This window comes from Haliaeetus albicilla, chromosome 13 (genome assembly GCF_947461875.1).
Source record: "Haliaeetus albicilla chromosome 13, bHalAlb1.1, whole genome shotgun sequence".
NCBI lineage: Eukaryota > Metazoa > Chordata > Aves > Accipitriformes > Accipitridae > Haliaeetus > Haliaeetus albicilla.
In genome coordinates this window covers 12,375,130-12,393,890 of record NC_091495.1, presented here as the reverse complement: position 1 = coordinate 12,393,890, position 18,761 = coordinate 12,375,130, and the positions used below count along the sequence as shown (strand labels likewise).

At 50.0% G+C, this 18,761-nt stretch overlaps 1 protein-coding gene across 1 annotated transcript in view; it reads left to right on the top strand.

Moving 5' to 3' along the window:
* Positions 1 to 6,441: 6,441 nt before the first annotated feature.
* Positions 6,442 to 18,761, top strand: part of VASH2 (vasohibin 2) — a 38,737-nt gene continuing 26,417 nt past the window's right edge. Inside the window, exons 1-3 of the mRNA XM_069800169.1 lie at positions 6,442 to 7,001; positions 12,208 to 12,296; positions 14,650 to 14,706. Of these exons, the coding sequence (XP_069656270.1) occupies positions 6,702 to 7,001; positions 12,208 to 12,296; positions 14,650 to 14,706 (446 nt within the window). The 5' untranslated portion in view covers positions 6,442 to 6,701. The remainder of the gene's footprint in view (positions 7,002 to 12,207; positions 12,297 to 14,649; positions 14,707 to 18,761) is intronic.

Genomic DNA, 18,761 nt, shown 5'->3' with positions numbered 1-18,761 from the left:
TTTGATGAAATTGTCAATGTTGTGATGATATCTTTTTGTACCATGGCATTGAGAACAGCGTCTTACGCATTTTTCTCTTTGCAGATTTTGCACAGCACCTAAATTCAAGGGCTTGCGGCTTCTGGGCTTGTGACATGTTCTATTGCTAAACTTAATCACTTTTTCAGTCCCATTTCAAGTACAGCCTGGAAAGACAATGCATTTGAGGTACTTCAATACTTAAGGACGACATCTCTTCAGAGCATTTCCTGATCAGCATCATACTATCCCTAGAGGGCACAGGGTATCCCATAACAGAACCATGTTGCTTAATCAATTTCTAAATGGCACCAACAATCATGCTTCTAATCTTAAGCAGGCAGGGGTTTTATTGCAGTACACTCCTCCCTCTGTGCAGGCGGGGATGACTCAGGCTCTCACTTGGCAGTGGAGGTAAGTCCTGACTCTCACCTTTGGTACCACCACTGGTGGCTCCCCTGTGACAAGGGCTGCAGGTGCTGACGACTGCTGAAAGAGATCTTGTTTCTAGTAGCAGATTTTTTTAGCCACTGCCTTTCTTTACTACCTGTACTCTTACTAGGCAGTTCCCCTCCAAAAAAGTGATTATGCTGGGTAGTTTACCCTCTGACTAAAGGTTAAAGAAGTAGTAATTAGTCCCCAAAAGATGGATTGCTGAGATTTATGGAAGGTTACATTAGTGTTTCCTTGTTTTTATGAGCAGAGCTTGCTGTGGAGACCAAATCATGTGATATACTGGCAAGTAAGACCTTCGCAGCAAACTGTATTGACGTAATTATTTTCCCAAGCTACAGCAATGTTTGAGACTGAAACTTTGGAACAAGACAGAAAGGGTAAGGCAGGCTAATCGGGATGCTGATATTGTACTACTGAGAAATAGCAGTTTCATCTGTATCTGATGATATCAGTTGTAGATTGGCGTGAGGTGACTATAATAAGTACGGAAGAGGAAGGGGTATTTCACCGTCAGCAAAGGCTCAGGCCAAGTAGGACATGCTGACCTGCAATGGGTGTCGAAAGAGAAAACTTCCAAACCAGTTTTGGGGAGGCCTGATTTATAGGCTTTTCCTGCCATTTTGATTTTTTTTTTTTTTTTTTTTTAATGCCGGAAATATTGCCTGTTGGATTAGGCTGAGATCAGCTGGAGCCCAGTTAAACAAACCCATCTAAAACAAACACTGTAATGATTTGCTGCAGTAGAATTACTGCAGGAGGTCCTGGACTTGCTCAGGCAGAAATCAAAAGATACTGCTAATGTTCTTCATTGCTAAAGCAGCTGATGGCTGGTTGTTTGGTTTTTTTTTTTTTTGCTAGACCTTTGCAAAATAAATAAGAGTTTCCAGAAAGGGCTACCTTGGGGAAAGCTCCAAGGAAGCACACCCTCAAGCATTCCTTTTATAGCTTGCATTTATTTTTTTTTTAAAGCCTGCTTTACATATTTATTTTCCCAATGATCACATTGATGAATACATAAAGTTGTTGTTCTTAGTGGTTACGCAAATCACTTCTGCAAACTTGCATCAAGAGCCATTCCCGTATCACCATGGTTACATCCTTATCATAGTTTAACCTCGCATTTCATTACTAAACAAATTCCATTCCACCATAACTTCCAGTTTAGGAAAAAGCCCCAAACAAGCAAATTTTATTTTCCTTTTCAAAGATCAAATGAGGTCACTATGGTCTTTTCAGGAACCAGGCTAATGTTTGCATAGCAATAATGCAATTCACTTAACAGCAGGCAAACTTTCTTGACCTGTGTTTTCCCGCTTCCCTTCGGCAAAGCTGAAGCACCTTTGTAGAATTAACCATTTTGGACTGCTGCTGCTTTTCTGGACATACATTGCTTCCTAAATTCAGAAAAGGCCATTAAGATCCCTCAGGCCAGCTTTAGCGGAACTTGGGCTTTAGTGTGCCCAAGCTAGGCATGCTTGTAAGGTACCCAGGCTTCAGGCTTTTGCACTGACCGCTGCCAGCCAGAGGTACTGGGCATATTTCGTGCTCCACCAGTTACTGACTTGCATCTCATGCTCAGTGCTGGTACTGGGACCTTCAGTGAGTGTGGATCACTTAGCGTCCACTTTTGCTAACCTGGATAACAGCACAGGTCCAGATCTATCATGCTGCCACTGATTTGCATCTATCTGATGGAAGGAAAGAGGAAAAGATAAACTGTCAGGCTTTTGCTCAGGTGCTGTTCCTTGGCTGTTGCTTCCCAGTTCCCCTTGGATGGCAACAGATTTGAGCACCCTTTCTTGCATAAAAGCAAATCTCAGCTGTTCCTAGGGGAACTGGAACAGCCTGCCTGTAGATGCACCAAAGCAAATGCACCAGGAGCAGCTTTCTGGCATGGCTGTGGCACTGAGAAGAGCAGTGGTGTGGGCTGGGGCCAGGGCAACCACCACACGGCCTGTGCTGGAGGGGTTGGGTGGCCAGGCTGCAGAGGCAGGGATGCCTGGGCAGGGCAGGGGCAATCTGTCAACCAGCCCATCTTTTGCTGTAGTGCTGCTGCCATCTTGCTCCACCTCTGGGTTTGGTGCTTCACTTGTGTGCCCTGGCAGCACAGAGCGGCATTCCCATTCGTGGTGAGGCGTATTTTAACGTGGATCTGTTGAGAGCTGAGTTGGGGTGAGGCCTTACTAAGATCTTGCAAAAGGCTGGAGTCGTGGTGGCAGAGCACCTGCAGAGCAGAAAACCACTGAATTTCAAAGCAGCAGAGCGGGAGCGTGGGCTGTGCGTGAGACCTCACAGGCACTCATCACACCAGTGGTCCATTCCCCAGCAAAGCCAGCAGGTCCTTCCCCAGCCTGGCTGCAGCTCCCTGCCCTGAGGCTGGGTTGGGCTGGAGCTGCTGGCCAGGGAAGCCTTCTCCTGCTCATTCCTAGTGCCTGCACTGAGCCAGCAAGAAGGGCTGCTTGGAAACAATGTGTAATAGAAGAAGTGTTTTCCCAACTAAATACATAACTTAACTGCTTCTGTGCTGTGGAGGGTTCTGGCAGTGAGGGTTTGCTACACAGCAGGGCTGAATTCATCACTGTGTGCAAGAAGATGCTTGCTGGAGAAGGGGCTAGTAGGACTCCTTGGGGGGGTGGTGGTGTAGATGTGACACTTTTGGAGAAGAAATGTTCTTGGAAAAAGTGTTGACACTGATAACACCTTGCTGCCATGGTACAATTAAGAGCTATTAATTTTCCCGCAGTTGGTTGTGTAATTGCACTGCAGGGCCTTTTGAATGCTGCATTTAAATTAGCCTGCAATTGAGAATAATGAAGGTTAAAACCCTTTTACGTGATTTTGTGATCAAATTAGTTTCTTTGGCACAGAAAGCAGCTGTGGTAGCAACAAGCGCCACATTAGGAACAAGACTGTAGGTTCGAGGTGTTTTTTAGAGCTAGCTTTAGGAAGGTACCTCCATGCAAAGTGACTGGATTTCAAAATCAAAAGGCTCTGGCACTCTGGAGCAGAGGTTGGGCAGCAGCCTGGGTGTGAGGGGAAGGGCTATGAACAGAGCAGGGAACAACATGGCTTTGCCGAGAGTTACGATATCAAAATTAGGTAGTCCCACAAGCTGAAAGCCATCGGATGCTGGGGGGATGCAAGAGGGCATGCTGCATATCCCACACTGCTCTTACTCATCTTGAATGTCTGTTCGTAACTAATACTGGGGAGGGCTTAGGCTAAACCAAGGCAGCATTCTTCTATTTTTACTCTTAATTTTGTAGCTGGGAAGAGGGTAATTAAGGCTTTCCCTTAGCTGTAGGGACTTGGGGACTCTGCTTTTATCTCATTAGGCTGTTTTCAAAGTTGCTTTTAGCTTCAGGACGTCAGCTAACTTCTGCCCTGTCTGTCCAGCCCACAGCTGGCCTTGGACACAGTGGCTGGCCTCTGGGAATTCAACTTGTCCCTCTTCAGCCTGAGCATCAAGGAGGAGCTGGTAAGATTTTTTTTTATTTTGGTCCTGCTTGGGAGGGGTCTGGGTGCTGCAAAGGCTGCTACGGACAGGGCTGTGGTGTCCCAGCCTTGCAGTGCCCCTGACCTGTCTGGCCAGGGAGAGCCCTTTCCTCTGGCACAGAGCACGCTCTGGCATGGTGGATGCAGAAGGCTTTGAACTGCAAAGTATGTAGCATCATTCTGTTCTTCACCCTTTCAGGGTGCCTAAGATGTAGGTGGGTGTAGGAAAGCATGATCTGAGGGTTCCTGGCTGCTCTGGGCAGCGGAGCAGCACTGAGAGAGGCTGTGTCAGCCTCACCATGGTTGCCTGTTCCAACAGAGAACAAGGCCCTGGGGCATACATGACTGCCAGTTTGTGTAACAGCATCCTTGATGATGACTTTCTGCTGCGCAATCCCAGCCCTTCAGGCTCTGTCACACACAACGTGCCCCTAGGCTGCTCACAGATGGCTGCCACCACCTGCATAGTCCCATTAGTCCTAAAATCCAGGTCTGAATGGTTTTCAACATTTCCCCTGGCTCTGCTCCAGCGAACTTTCATAGTTTCTCAGCCTCCCTTTCCTCACGCTGCCTTGCCTGAGCCTCCCTCTGCTCCTCGAGAGCCCTCTCCTCTGTGGCTGCAGCCATCTGCAGACTCTCTGGGTCTCTGTGCTTCATCAACTCCCATCTGGAGCTCATCTCGGTACTTTCACATCTTGCTGATGTGCAGTCCTGTCTGCACTCCAGAAGGAGAGAGGGACTGCACTTCCCCCAGGGGATCCTGCTCCAAAACCCAGCGGGGTTGGGGTGGGGGGGTGTGTGTGGATTGCCTCTGGCCCGTGTAGGGGCACATTTGCCCTCCAGGTGGTGTTCACCTCATCATTAGGGAAATGCAGGACATAGCGGAGAGGGAGGAAACTTCACAGCAGCTCTAAACCCACTCTGACCTTTCCTCCTCTCCCCCAGACTGCATTGCCATTTACACACTGAGCCTCCATGTTCAGCTCGGGGGGTCCCTAGACCAAAGTCTCCTGGGCTGAAAGCTGACACGGGGCAAGCTGTGTAAGCTGAAGCCCTTGGTTTGCTTTAGCTGATGGAACAGCCTTTCTCCGGCCTCCCCTACATTGAACCTCCTGATGAGATTCAGGCATACCACACAGCCAGGATGCGGCAGGGAAGATTACTGGCAGGACTCACAGATATGTCAACTCCTGCAGAGAGCGATTAGCAACTCAACATACACCCGTGGCTCCTGAGAGCCTTTGGGAAGCTGATTAGGGCACTGGAGAGATTTATTTATGGCAAGAGATGAAACCCAGTACTTGCAGCTGCTGATGAGATGCACAGGTACGCACCCAGCCTGGCTGGGAGCAGGGGAGATCAGTGTGGCAGCGGTATCTGAGTGCATGGGGAGGGGATGGGAACAACATTTTTCAGACTATTAATTTCCGATGGGGAGTCACCTCTGCCTCTAGGGGTTGTATTAGGTTGACACTGTTGTGATTGATACATAAAGAGCTGAAAAAACCCCTCCAAGCATGGAAATAAGCATCAGGGAACTAAGCTGAGTGGAGATGGCAGCAGCAGCCGGGGAGTCGTCTGCCTGGGAGGTGCTGCAAGGCCACCGATGCGGCTGGGCAAAGCCCTGGGGAAGAGGTGAGTTCCCCGTTGCTCTCACCCGCAGCTCCTTTACAGCGGGCACAGGCAGAGGCGGACAGAGGCCGTTGTTCCCGTGGTGTTAGCAGTGCGTGCAGACGTGTGAGGCGGGTACCTCTGACTGCTGCAGGGGACCGAGGCAGGACATCGCTGTTGTGCGTGCCCCTGAGTAATGGTGCCGTGCTCCGAGTCGCGGACCACTCACTCAGCCCTCTGGCAATCTGTGTGGCAGCAGAACACTCAGAGGAAGGCTGCGCTGTGACTGCCCTACCTCCTACTTAGGGGTCGGGCACCCAGTGCTCCTACCACCAGCGCAGGAACTATTCCCCCGGAGGACAAGCACCACCCTGTCGGCTGTCCGTGGAAAAGGGAGGCTGCGGGCTGCGGTGCAACGGCAGCCACTCATCCCTGGGGTGGGACTCGCCCAGGTCTGGGGCGCTCCTTTGCCCGCCGGACAGAAGAGCCGTGTAGCCTTTCTCAGCAGCCCTCGCCTTCGAGCCGGGGTCTCGCTGCCATCACCCTAACACTCAATGGTTAACGATGAATTTTCCAGCTCCGTTAGGAAGAACGGAACAGCCCAGCTCCTTCCGACGAAGAGTTTGATCTTCAGGCGCCCCTCACGCAGCGGGGGCTGGCACGGCACGGCGGGCGGGGACTCCCAGCCCCACGCCGGGCGGCTGCGGGCGACGGGGCTCAGCCTGCGCCGCCCGGCTCCGGTGATCCGGGCCGCCCGGCAGGGGGCGCCTCCCGTCAGCGTCGCCGCCGGCCACGGCTCGCCCCGCCCCTCTTTGTTGCGGCCGCCAATAGGAGCGCGCCGAGGGCGGGCGGGCGGCCGGTAGCGTGGTAACGCGGCGGCATGGAGCGCGGCGCGGGGCGCGCCCCCAGCGCGGCTGGGGCCGGGCCGGGGCGAGCGGGCGCCCGCCGCTAGGGAGGGGGCCGTCCCCGCGCCCAGCCTCCTCCGCACGCACGTAAGGCACACACATACACATATACACTACGTATACAGAGAGAGAGGGCCCGGGCGGCGGCCAGGCCTCGGGGCACCTCCCGACAGCGGTCCCCGCGGCGCGCCCGGGCTCGGGCATGGCCGCGGGGCCATGACGGGCGCGGCGGCGGGCGGCGGCGGCTCCGGGAGCACCCGCCGCGCGGCGGTCGGCAAGGCGGGGGGCCGGTCGCGGAGCGCCCAGCCGCGGGCGGCGGGCGGCGGCGGCGGCGGGAGCGGCGGCGGCTCGGAGGAGGAGGAGCAGCGGGACGGCGGGTCGCTCTTCCTGGTGAACAAGAGCGGCTTCCCCATGGACGGGCAGACCTGGGAGCGGATGTGGGGGCACGTGGAGCGGGTGCACCCCGACGGCGGCGCCGTGGCGGCGGCCATCCGGAGCGCCGCCCGCCTGGCTCGGGTAAGGCGAAGCCCCCCCCCCTTAAAAAAAGAGGGGCTGCCACAAAGCCCCGGGGCAGACATCCCGCGGCTGCCCGGTTTTGTGGGCGTGGAGGGGACGCACAAGGGCCGGGCAGGAGGGCGTCGCGCCGCGGCCCCGAGGGTGCTCTCGGCCCCTGCCCGCTGCGAGGGGCAGCGAGGGGAGGGCGGGAGCGCCTGCCGTTCGAAAAGAGACACAACGGGTATGGTGCCGCGGGACGCTTAGGAGCTGGAGTTGGTGCCCTGGGAAGCAAGGAGGAAGAAAATTATTTTCTGATCTTGGGGAGGGGGAAGCGGGAAACAAGAAAAAAAGACATCTTCAGAGATTGAATGAAGCGCTTTGTGCGATTTAAAGCACGTTTTGCCCAGCTCTTTGGAACGCAGGCATTTCTTAAAACACAGCCTTGCTCCTGAAATGTAATACGGGATTTAAAACTCAGACGTTTCATTTCCAGTACGTGGAAAGATTCCAGACGCTTTTGTCTTGTACATTCCTTGATACAAGCTCCAAACAGCTCTGCCTGACCCAAGTCTTTTTTCCTCCAGCCAGCAAATAAAATGTTGTTGTCTGCTGATGCTCCAAGGCTTCTCACCACTGCGCTGCATTACTGATCACAGTCTTGAATGCTGTCAGCTTTGGCAGACTTTGAGCTTGATTCACTCCTCCCACCAAGCAGCATTAATCTGAGCTGACCGCTGAAGCCGGTGTTGATTCACACCCGTCTGCGTGCTGGGGTGAGAGATGGTTGGGCTGGCGTTGTCACCGTCCTGGTTGTCAGTGATATGTATGCTTGTTCTTTACGTGGGGTAGAAAGGAAAAATTCTGTGCACGGAGCGGTTGAAAGTATAGTGAGTAGGGCATCTTGCGAAGGTGCTTGTCAAATGAGATGCAGGCTGAAAAGGCCTGTCATCTCTCTTCTGTAATGTTTAGTTCAGTGTTAAGTGCAAAAGGGGCAATCTCTTTCTCTCCATTCCCTTGCTTCCCTTGTGCCGGCACCAGCCTTTGTTTGGATGGGGGAGCAGATTCAGCTAAAGAATAATCTAGTTATGCTGGGTTTGCTTGTGGTTCCTTGGTGTGGTTCATCTCATAGTTGCAGAAGCGCTTGAGGTAGAAATGAAGGGGCAGGGGCAAGGCAGAACTTCTTGTTTCAGCAGCATGACCAGCTTACACTAGTCTAAATGGCCTACAGATCTGTTTGGTGTTAAGAGATGACAAAACACACGCTGGACTTGATTTCCTTCCCTTACTTCCCAGCTCCAAAGCATGTAACTTTTACTGGTGATACCCGTAGTGACTGACAAAGCGTCAGGTGAGAGACATGCCAGTGGCTCCAATGTGCCGACATGCTGCCTGCCGGAGTGCCCCAGAGAGCATTGCCCGTGGCTTCTTCCTCAGTGCTGAAGCACGAGGTTGACTCAGTGTGGCATGTGCTGAAGCTGGGTAGGAGGAAAAATATTTTGAAATCTGCTTGGCTAAATCATCTGATATTAGTTACTAGTGGCTGATCAGTGGAGGGTGCTGTAAGAGTTGTCCTGCGTTCCTCCTGCACTGTCTGGCAGCAAACTCCCTGTCATAGTGGTTAACTTCTTCAAGGGTAGAAGGGCCTGGTGTTCCCTGTGACTAACTAATTCTTGCTGGCTCCCTCTTGCTGGGACCTCTGGGGTCAGAGGGTCCTTATTAAGGCTAACACATCCCAGGTGAGCAAGTGAAGGTTAGGAGCAGGTTGGTTTGCTGCAAAGTGGTAGTGGGTTGCTAAGGTTGTGATGGTAATTTCTGGGTTTGAGTAGGAATGTGAGGGAGAGTTGTTTCTTAAATGATGGTACAGCTTTTTTAATTGGCTTGTGCTGCTGGGTATGTGGCACCCTGCAAAAGACCAGGTAGTGCTGATGGGGAGTGATGAGAGAAACTCATGCCTGTGAGAAGATGGCTTGTAATCTGCTTGCATTGGTAGTTGGTGGAGGCTGAGCGACTGGTGTGTGCAGCTGCTCCATTTTTTACATCTGATCTGTTCTTAATCCCTGGTGATGGGAGAGAGTTTTCATCCCCTCCCCAAGAAGCTCCACTTGATGGCTCTAATCATCTTGGTATTAGTGTCAGCGATCATACATGCAGGGCAGTAAGTAGCTTCTTACTGTATTGGCAAGGTTGTCCTTACTGGAACAAATGGAAACCGCAGGGCTGCATCTCTCCTGGGGAGGAAGAGTCCTCACAAAAAAACCAGTTTGTCTGCAAGGGGGGCAATTTTGGAACCTGGGGGGGTCCCTTGGTTGCACCCCACATGCCTGACTTTTGGCTTGAGCTCTGGAAAGGGTGCGGGCTCCAGGTTTGGAAGGGCTGTGCAGTCCTTTATGTGGCCTGTGATCTTGGAGATACTTGTAGATCTTAATGAATTGAACCTCTGACTAGCTGTGAGGGCTCTAGACTGCCAGCTTCATCCGTGCTAGGTAACAGCATACTTGCAGGGCAAGCTAGCAGAAAATGACTTTCTGGTCATTAAATGAGACACAGTGGAGTCAGGCAAGATGAGTTTCACACAGGATGTCTGTGGTGAACTGAGACTACAGTGTTTCCAGCCACAGGATGACGGTCTCCAGCTCTGCCACAAGGTCTTGTGCTGCAGCGGCCATTGCTTGGAAATACTAATACAGGGTCAAGGCCTTTCAACTGCCTGGTCTCTGAATTTAACTGGCTTTACAAATTCATGGTGTGTAGTGCTGTGTCTGCATTTCCTCTTGGCGGCTCTGGCCTCCTGCTACAAACCCTCGTCGGCTCCTGGCTGCTGAGCTGGGACATGCACTGGTAGCTGGAGGGCTGCAGCCTCAACCGCAACAACGTGGCGCTTTCCTTTGCTGTGGTATCGTGCAGCCCTGGCTTCTGCTCTGTGCTGGCTGAGCGCCCAGGATCGGTGCTCCTGCAGCCAGGGCAGAAATCTGGGGGATGAAAAAAATGGGCTTTGTTTGGAGGCAGTGGGAGTGGCGGGTGGCTGTCCGCTGCCTGGCCTGGCTGGTGGCATGGTGCCGTGTACTGCCCACCCGGCACTGGAAAGAGGAGAGCAGTGTGCCATCCTGCACGGGGGAAGACCGATGGCCGCTTCTTCCACGTTGCCTGAGATCTGAAGGGCCTTGGGCCTGCTGGCTTGGCAGGTCTGCCGAGGTAACTTTAACAGACAGGTGATGGGATATGTGTCAGCTGTTGGCAAAACCCTGGTTCTCTTTACCCAAGTGATCCCGGTGGCTGACATGATTATCCTCCACCTTGGAGCTGGGGAAGCACGGGTGAGGGTGGCCGCTGTGGGTTACAGCAAGGGCTGCATCCCTCCGCACTGGTGAGGTCCCTATGGGATGCTGTCCTGTCCTGCAGCTGGGCAAGGGCAGGGGCCTCCATTTTATAGAGGGCTGGGAAAGGGGTGCTATCCCCCCCAGCTGCTTTGCAGCAGCCAGGCCTCTCACTGGCTGGGACTCCCATTGCCTTGGCATGTTGTGTCATGTAAGCGCAATGCGTGCACCTAGAGTTTCTTTATCTATGAAGAAAGGGAGTGTTTATATCAGAGCAGAAATGACCACCCCTGGAAGGATTTGACAGGCCTGCCTTGATTCCCTCTTTCAGCCACTTGCTGCTCCTGAAACTCAAGCCCTGTCTGGTGCGTTGAGTCCAGGCCTGCCTTAGTGCCAGGAGGGACAGGTGAATAATTCATCCAGGCCAAAGGGGCCAGGGGTGGAAGGAACTTGTGAAACAGAAAAATTGCCTCTAGTGAAGAGCTTAGGTGTGGAAATTGTGATTAAGAAGCACTAATGAGTCTGTCTTGTAACTCCCACTTGTGAGGAGAGAAAACCCGTGTACGTGTGCTGGTTGTCTCCCATGTGGCGCTGGGGATGGCAGCAGCGAGCTGGAAGCCTGGACATATGTCTGCTTGCCATGCCACTTAAAACACATTTCTGTGTGCCACTAATGTACAAGTCTCTATTTTGGTTTTTTCCCTTCTCTGAGGTGTATTTACAATTTGACTGTAGTAATTAGGTACATGTAGTAAATGCTGGGTTTTGGTCATCTTGGGATTATTGGCTCTTGTTCTCTGAAAGCAAACACGCAATCCCTCCATCTTACTGGAGGTGAGAAGCAGAGAAGAAAGTCTGTGTGGTGGACATGGCCCCATATGGCCTGAACTTGCTTTTTTTTATCTGTAATTGCTGACTTGAAAAGTGATCTTCAAACTATTGTAATGACGTCATGGGCCCGCAGATGCCACACGCTTTCCTTTGCGCTTTGCGTCACAGCTGCCCAAGTTGCTGGTTCCTGAATTGGGGTCTGCATTAATATTTAAATAAACTGTTTCCTCCGCTACATTGGTGAGAATTGTACTAGCTTATTTTTAGCCATGCTGCCCACTTTAACACCTGCCGACCCTATGTTTTGCAGTCTTGCCCCTAAAATAAGGGGACTTGGGACAAGGCCATGCCCCTTTCCTGCATGGTTACAGGCTCAGGAGCCATGTAGCTGAGGGGATTAAATATGGATTGAGGGCCTGGTTTCTTAAAAGTGCTTAGGCACAAGCAGATGTCTTATGGGATTTTGGAAAAATCCCATTATGTTGCCAGTCTATATCTTTAAGTGTCTTAATATCATTAAATATCTGGGTCTCAGGTGGTCTTCTAGGTACCCTGTGCTTCCTGCCCAGCAAGTGTGCTGTTGACAAGTGGCAGATGGGAAATTATGCAGCCCAGGATCCTTGTCTCCTTTTATCTTTCTCTTGTGGTAGAGGAAACCAAAAATTAGACTTGAAATGGCTTTCTGGGGGAGGGAGGACAGCAGAACCAGCTCTGGGACTCTGCTCATCCAAACTGCCCTGTGCTAGAGGGGAAAAAAGGGAAGCATTGGCCTTCTGCGCTAGACCGCCTGCCCTTGTAGGGTGGTGTTTGAGGGACAGCAGTGGCCGTGGCAAGCAGCCTGCTGTGATGGGGGCCTGCCCTGGCCTCTCCATGCTGGCAGGGATGAGGCTGGCTCTGGTGCATGGCAGCCCTCATTGTCAGCAGGCTGACTTTGCTGATGCTTGAGTTCACGTGGGGTTTAAGCCATCTGTGTTGCTGCGTTGCGTTGCACTAAGCACATGCTGCTGCCCAAGTAAATCACTTATCCGCTCTGCAGGGAGCGGTAACTGTCTAACCTATTTATCTTTTTTTTTTGTGTCCAGCCCTCAGTGCCACCAGTGCCAAACTACAAGCTCTCCATGTTGATCCCAGAATGGCTCCAGGCAATACAGACCTACATGAAGATGCTGCAGTATCCTTCTCCAGCGTGCAGTCTCGAAAGAGAAGTCTGGCTTGTGCCTGGCATGAATTAACAGGGGCTTTACCAAAGCACTAGCTGGTTTCAAGGGCTTGGGATCATTTGGGGGTGAAAGGACACCTCTAAGGATTTGTGATAGCACCTGCAGCACTGAGCTTGTCACAGCAGTCCTCTGGGAGATGTAATTAACTTTAAATGATACCGAAGAATTTAACTGAAGTGATGTTGGTGGGAGTAGAAATGCTTATTTTGAAGTCGGTTTATGAGGATATTATGATCGGATGGTGATGCCTGGAGAAATAATATGGCATCTTGTCGTAAAGCAGCTAAGGGAGAGCCGGTGTTGTGGCAAACCCTTTCTCCCTCTGCCCTGGCAGCCCCTGCAGGCTCCCTGAGTACTGCGTACGTGCTCAGCTTGCAGGTAGTGTTTGTCTTTGGGATGGGGGCACAAACAGCTGTCGTGACCCTGAGGTGGGCAGGCTTGCCTGTGACACAGGAGCTGACCAAAGGAATTATCCCCTTCTGGATGTCCCACCTTGCTTTAGGGCTTCATCAGAGATGTACGCATCTATCCAGCCTCCCTATTGCTGCCCCATGCCTAATACCTGACCATTTTCATTGCTGACAGACCATGTTGGGGGAGATGGTTGCTGGTCCAGATGCTGCTCTTCTCTTGCTTTTCCTTTTTTGTAAACTCTCCCTTTTTGTGTGTGTGCATGTGTGTGTAGGGGGAAGCAGTGGGGATGAGGAATGAATGTAAAGTCCTGGTAAGGATTAAGAAAGGATATGGGTGGCAGCTGGAAGAGCATCCAAAAATAGCTGGCTCGGTTAGCCTTCTGGGGAGTAGTGGTTGGGATCAAGGCGGCAGCAGGGGTTGGAGCCGCAGCAGCTGCTCTGGGAAGGGAGGCTGGGGCCAGCCTGCTCTGCAGGGGGATGGCACATTTCTCTTCTGCCTGTTGGCTGCTTGGGCAGGACGAGAGGCTCAGTGGGGTTGTATCGGAGAGGAGACCATGTCACACAGAGCTCCAAAAATTGTATCCCCCTGCTCCCCACTGTGGTTTTGAAATCCTGCACTCTGCTATGTAGCAGGAGCAGGCCTTAGGCATGGGGTTTGGGTCTGTGTTCAGAAAAGCTTCAAAGTGGGCTGGGGAACAGGGTCTGGGCTTCCTCTGAGGGCTAAAAGAGGCTCTGTATGCTTTGTTCAGAGCACTCTGAAAGGTCCTCATGAATTAGGTTTTGAAGGTAGGAGGGAAGCAAAGCCTCATTTCTGGAGAACTCTGAACTCTAAGTGAAGTCAGTTCAGAGCATCCTGGTGAGAGCTGGAGTTTTTATTTAGACCATGGTTATACAGCCAGCAGCTGTGCTATTTATGCCTCGCAAGGTACCCTTTGCCTCCATGGGGTCACCTGTTTCTGCCTGGTATCACTGCCACAATTTTGCTGGCATGAATGTTCTTGTGGCCATGTTGGGAGCCAGGCTGGGGAACAGATTCAACTGGAAAAATAACCTAGCAAAATTAAGTGGATGGTGTGATTTTTGTTGTTGTTGTTGTTGAGGGGGACGGTTTGTGTTGTTTTTACTGGACAGATTGGTTTCCTGATCCGATTTACTGCATTACTGCTTGAACAGCTAAGCTCAAGGAGCAGGGAAGAGGCTGCTTTTGGTACTGCTGCTGCATGGTAGTTTGCACTCCTAGGCAAGTGGTGCTGAGGTTTGGTTGATGGGTGACTGTATGCTGGCATCCTTTGTGATTAACTTTTCTCCTATGCTCATAGTGTTAACTAATGTTCTTGAGTTGCATCTAGCTGGTTATTTCCATTTCAAGTGCATTGTGTTTTTTAGGGAATGATTTATATTTCCTAGGTGTAAATGCATGCACCTGTAGTGCTTTTGGTTTACAGGTCATACATGAGCTATGTGGCTGACTGAGTCAAAAACTTATAACGGAAGTAAGTTCTTTCAAACCGTGAATGATGTTGATTGGTTTGGGTAGACTAAAAGCTTTCTCTTGCCCAAATGAGAGACTTCTTTTCAAACTTGTAACCTAATAGTGAGTGGGACCTAGAAGAAAAGAGAATTGATAACCCTCAAATGCCAAATTTAAGTGTCATTTTAGACAAACAACCTTTTTGCTTGACTCTCCACCTAATGCTGGTTAATGTCATATAAAAAGAAAGTGAAAAAATTGCTTTATTTCACATGCTAGGGTTTCATCTGTTGAGAGTCAGTAGTTTTTACTACTTGTTTTATGTTTCACCAGGAAATCAGAACTGAAATTTACCTTTTGACCATTTTTATTTTATTGTTTGACTGTTCAAGTCGCTTTCCTTTAACAGACAAAATTCAGATACAATCACACGGGAACACAGTTCTTCGAGATTAGAAAAACCAGACCTCTAAGTGGGTAAGTGTCCCAGGAAGTGGTCTAGCGCTCTTGTCCTACATCATGCCAGATGATCACCTTGGTCATTGAAGCACTGTAGCACCACAGCATGGGAGGGCTGTCTCCTCCATGGCTTGGCTCCTTTGGCAGGGCCAAAACTGTGTATGTTGCTGCCTTTGCAAGGAGGGTCCCAGCTTGCTGCCAGGTGGCAAATGGACCCATTGAGAGCCAACGAGGGGAAGGGCTGGTCTTGCTCAGCAGCTGCATGGGAGCTGCATAGCTACAGTCCAAAGCTGAATGCACAAGGCTGGGAAAACTCTCAGTTCTTGCTTGTTGGTGTTGGGTTGGGAGGGCTGGGCTGCTTTTATGGAAACTATGTAAGTCCTGATATTCTGGTTGTGCTGTAATGCCCTTTGCTGATGGTAGGAAGAGATCAGCTGTGCAAAACACTGCAGGAATTTTGACGTCTCAGGCGCAGTCCTTTCCCCTGGGGGATCACAATGGACCTTTAAAGTCATGGCTGTGCTTCTCCCATTGCCACTTATCTTGCTGTTCCTTCCACATGGTGAACTCTAGCACTGGTTGGGATGAGCTGTGCAATACAAGTACAAACATGTGCACAGGGAGCCTGGCAACAGAGAGCTGGGATCCTTTGCATGTAAGAACTGCATCATACTTAGGACAGCACTTCAATAGGACCCAGTAAATTAGCAGGTTAGGGTGGGAAGTGATGTTGACACCATCATGCTTTTATTTTAGGGTGAAATTTAGATAAGCAGAATATAATTACTCCTGTAGACTGGCCTCTCTCTAGTTCTCCCCAGCTGTCTGTCATTAATCTAATGGTCCATCACTGTAAATTCCAGTTACCATCCCAGCTCTGTGCTTCAGGTTTTCATCTTGCTGACAGCAATCTTTCCCATTTCCTTTCTCTATGTAATATTCACTGCACTGGTGGAACTAGTTTAGAAGAAATCTTGTGCCTTGAATGATAGATGGGTTTACAGAAGCTTAAACCAATTTTCAGGCTGGTCACTCATTTTTAAATTTGTCCCATTACTTTTTTCCAAGGAAGTGGAGGATGAAAAAGAATTATGCTCAGCACTCACCACTTGAAAGGTCAGTGTCCTCCTGGGCTGGATGAAAGCCTGGCTTACGAGGACGGTACTCTTTCCTGGAAGGGAGCCAATATAGGGCTCGCAGTTGGAGATGTACCCATGGCTTTGGATCCTCTCCTAAGTGATGCCATTTCCTCTATTTATCTGCCTTAGTGTTTGCTTAGGGACTCATGTCTGACTTCTCTCCTTGTCCTGTTGCTCTTAGGACTCCTGTGGGTGACTTGGTGTGTGCTGGCAGGGCTTTTGCAGAGTTAAGGAAAGTGCACCTGGAAGTGATCCAACCCCTCAGGGCAGCTGCTTCCAGCTTGCCAGGCACAGTTGCCTGCACCTGGTCTATGCTGGACTTGCACAGTGTTAAGACCTGTGCTGCTTTGCTCCTTGACCTGATGGATGGGAATGCTAGGACTAGCGGAGCTGTTAGGAGCACGCTTATGGAGCTGCCCAGATCCTGTTGTACTGCAGCATGGCTCGAGCGCTTGCCCTGTCTTGGTTTCTCCAACTTTGAGAAGGGGAATAACGCATTGATAATGTTGAGGTGTCCCTGAATGCTTTCCTTCACCTGGGGTGTGTGGCTGTTCATAACAGCTGAGGATATCTTCTCTTGCAGTTGTCCTTGGTCATTTGTTTTCCTGCTGCCAGGCCAGTTTTCATCGGAGCTGAAAAATTGCCTACACCTGTGAGTTTTTTCCTGGGAGGTGTGTTCCACTTTGCAAGAAATCTGCTTCCAGTGTGGCAACAACAGGCCTCTTGTGCTGAGGTGACAAGAGCTGCTCTGAGCAAGTTTCTGTGGTGTGAAAGGCCTGGCTTACTGTAAGACAAAGTGTGTGTTTGCAAGTTGATCGGGCAAGATGCTGAGTGCCTCCAATTGCCACTGGCTATTGAAAGTTGAGGCTGTTCCCAGAGCTGTGATTTATTGATATTAAACATATTGCTTATTTCATAATATGAGGGCTCAAAGCTAATGAAAGTATTACGAGATCTTTGGCAGCCTCTCTTTAAGAGAGCAGTAGCTGGACACAAAGAAGCTGAGCACTAGATGGAAATTGAATATTCATAAATTCATGTGAAAGTGTCCTAAAGCAGCTGGGGCATATTAATGAGTTTTTCTATTATGGAGGGAAGACTAGATATTATAGAGATTTACTGTCAGCATGGGTGTGATGCATGAGAAAATAAAAATGCGTGGCTGCGCTTAGGAAGAAGAACATAAATTATCTATAGGAGCTCATAACATTAAAGGACACGGGCTTGCTATAATTCAGTATTTACAATCTTTCTTTTAGCTATCAACTTACTTCTAGACTGCCAGACGCCCTGTGGATTTGTCTAGACTCCAGATAACACTTTTGAAAATGTTTGATTTCTGTTGGCGTAGCTGCGTGAGTCGGGGTGGTAGAGATGTGATTCTGCAAACTGTGTGTGGTGTTCCTGTTTTACTGGCAAACAGTCTGAAAATGTGTCTGTGTCTAACCTTGCATGAGCTGGCTGTATTCGCACAAAATCCAGGTTTACAGGTGTAGCTACATTCACCGTAGGAGCGCTTTGCTAATAGAGTATACAGGTATCCTGACCTGGGATGGTGTCCTTCACATAGGCTTTGTGATGTACCCTTTTGTACTAGGTAGGTAAAGGGCACCCTGTGGAGTTCAGCTCTACTGATCCATGGTACATGTGTATGCATGCAATACGAGTGTTTGAGACACCGATAGGACTGGTTTTCCTTTTCCCGTACAGGTTTATGCTGACAAAACCTCTATTACAGCTTTTGTGGGTACAGCTGGTCTGATGGAAAATGGTACCTTTTACTGAAACAGACATTCTTTAGAACTTCCAAGCTTAGATTATGTAAGAGCTTTAGAAAAAATCCGTATTTCTGGATATCTAGTAATATCTGGAACTGTGAATTCAATGCCAACAGGCTTTTATTACTGGCTTTACAAGGAGCAATAAGCCCTTTGCAGGCTTCTGTTCTAGGATGCAGGCATGAGCCACAAGGAGGAACAAATATCTTTGTCCTCCACAGAGTATCTGGGGAGGGTGTAGATAGGTGTGGTATTGTGCTGTCCCCTCCAGTTAAGTGCCAGCTGATCAGTGGGACCTACAACTGAAGCAAAAACTGATGTTTGGGTAGGTTCTGGGGGCTCTGAGAAATTACAGCTCAGAAGCTGCTCTGTGAAGATGGAGAGACATTCAGTGACTGCAGATATAATGGGTAATCAATCGCAATAAAAGAGTGCGATAGAAACAGTCATGTGGGAACGATGCAACCAAATAATAGCAAAGGGGGGGACGGAGGATAATACTGTTTCAACACACCATGTTATTAAGGAACCATGATGGGGCTATAAAGGCAAATGGGCTCGTACCATTTGCAGACAATAGACTGCAGAAGGCATTTGAACATCTGCTTCTCTCTCGCACAAAAGGAGAATGTTACAGATATGGTGCTATGTTCAGCATGTGGTAGAAGTGCTTTTGCTATTGAAACAAACTGGTTTTGAGAAGATTCATGGGAGCAGTAGCAGCTCTGTTGTTTTCTCTACTCCTGTTGATGCCTTTCACTTATCTCTTGGATTCATTGGGAAGAATAAAACTTCCAGGAGCCTTAGAAAAACTTGGGAGAGGGAGATTTTATGGACCTCATGCAAGTACAGGGTCCTGGGGAAGGAGAAGTTTGTGGAAAATGTACTGGAGGATCTCACTAATACAAATTTTATTGAAGTCTGTAGGAGTGTTTCTGGTGAAGGTAATGAGCAACCTCTCCTCCTAAGCATGGCCATCTCTGTAGTGACTCCAGTGTGATGGGTGCCAGCTGGTGACATTCTCCAGTTTTGGGTATGCTAAAATGTTTGAAGCTTTTTCTAACCTGTATATGAAATTGGGTGCCCTAGTGAAAAATCTGGGAGTGAAAGGAATTAATGGTTCTCATGAGATGTTTGCAGACACTGCCATTTTAAA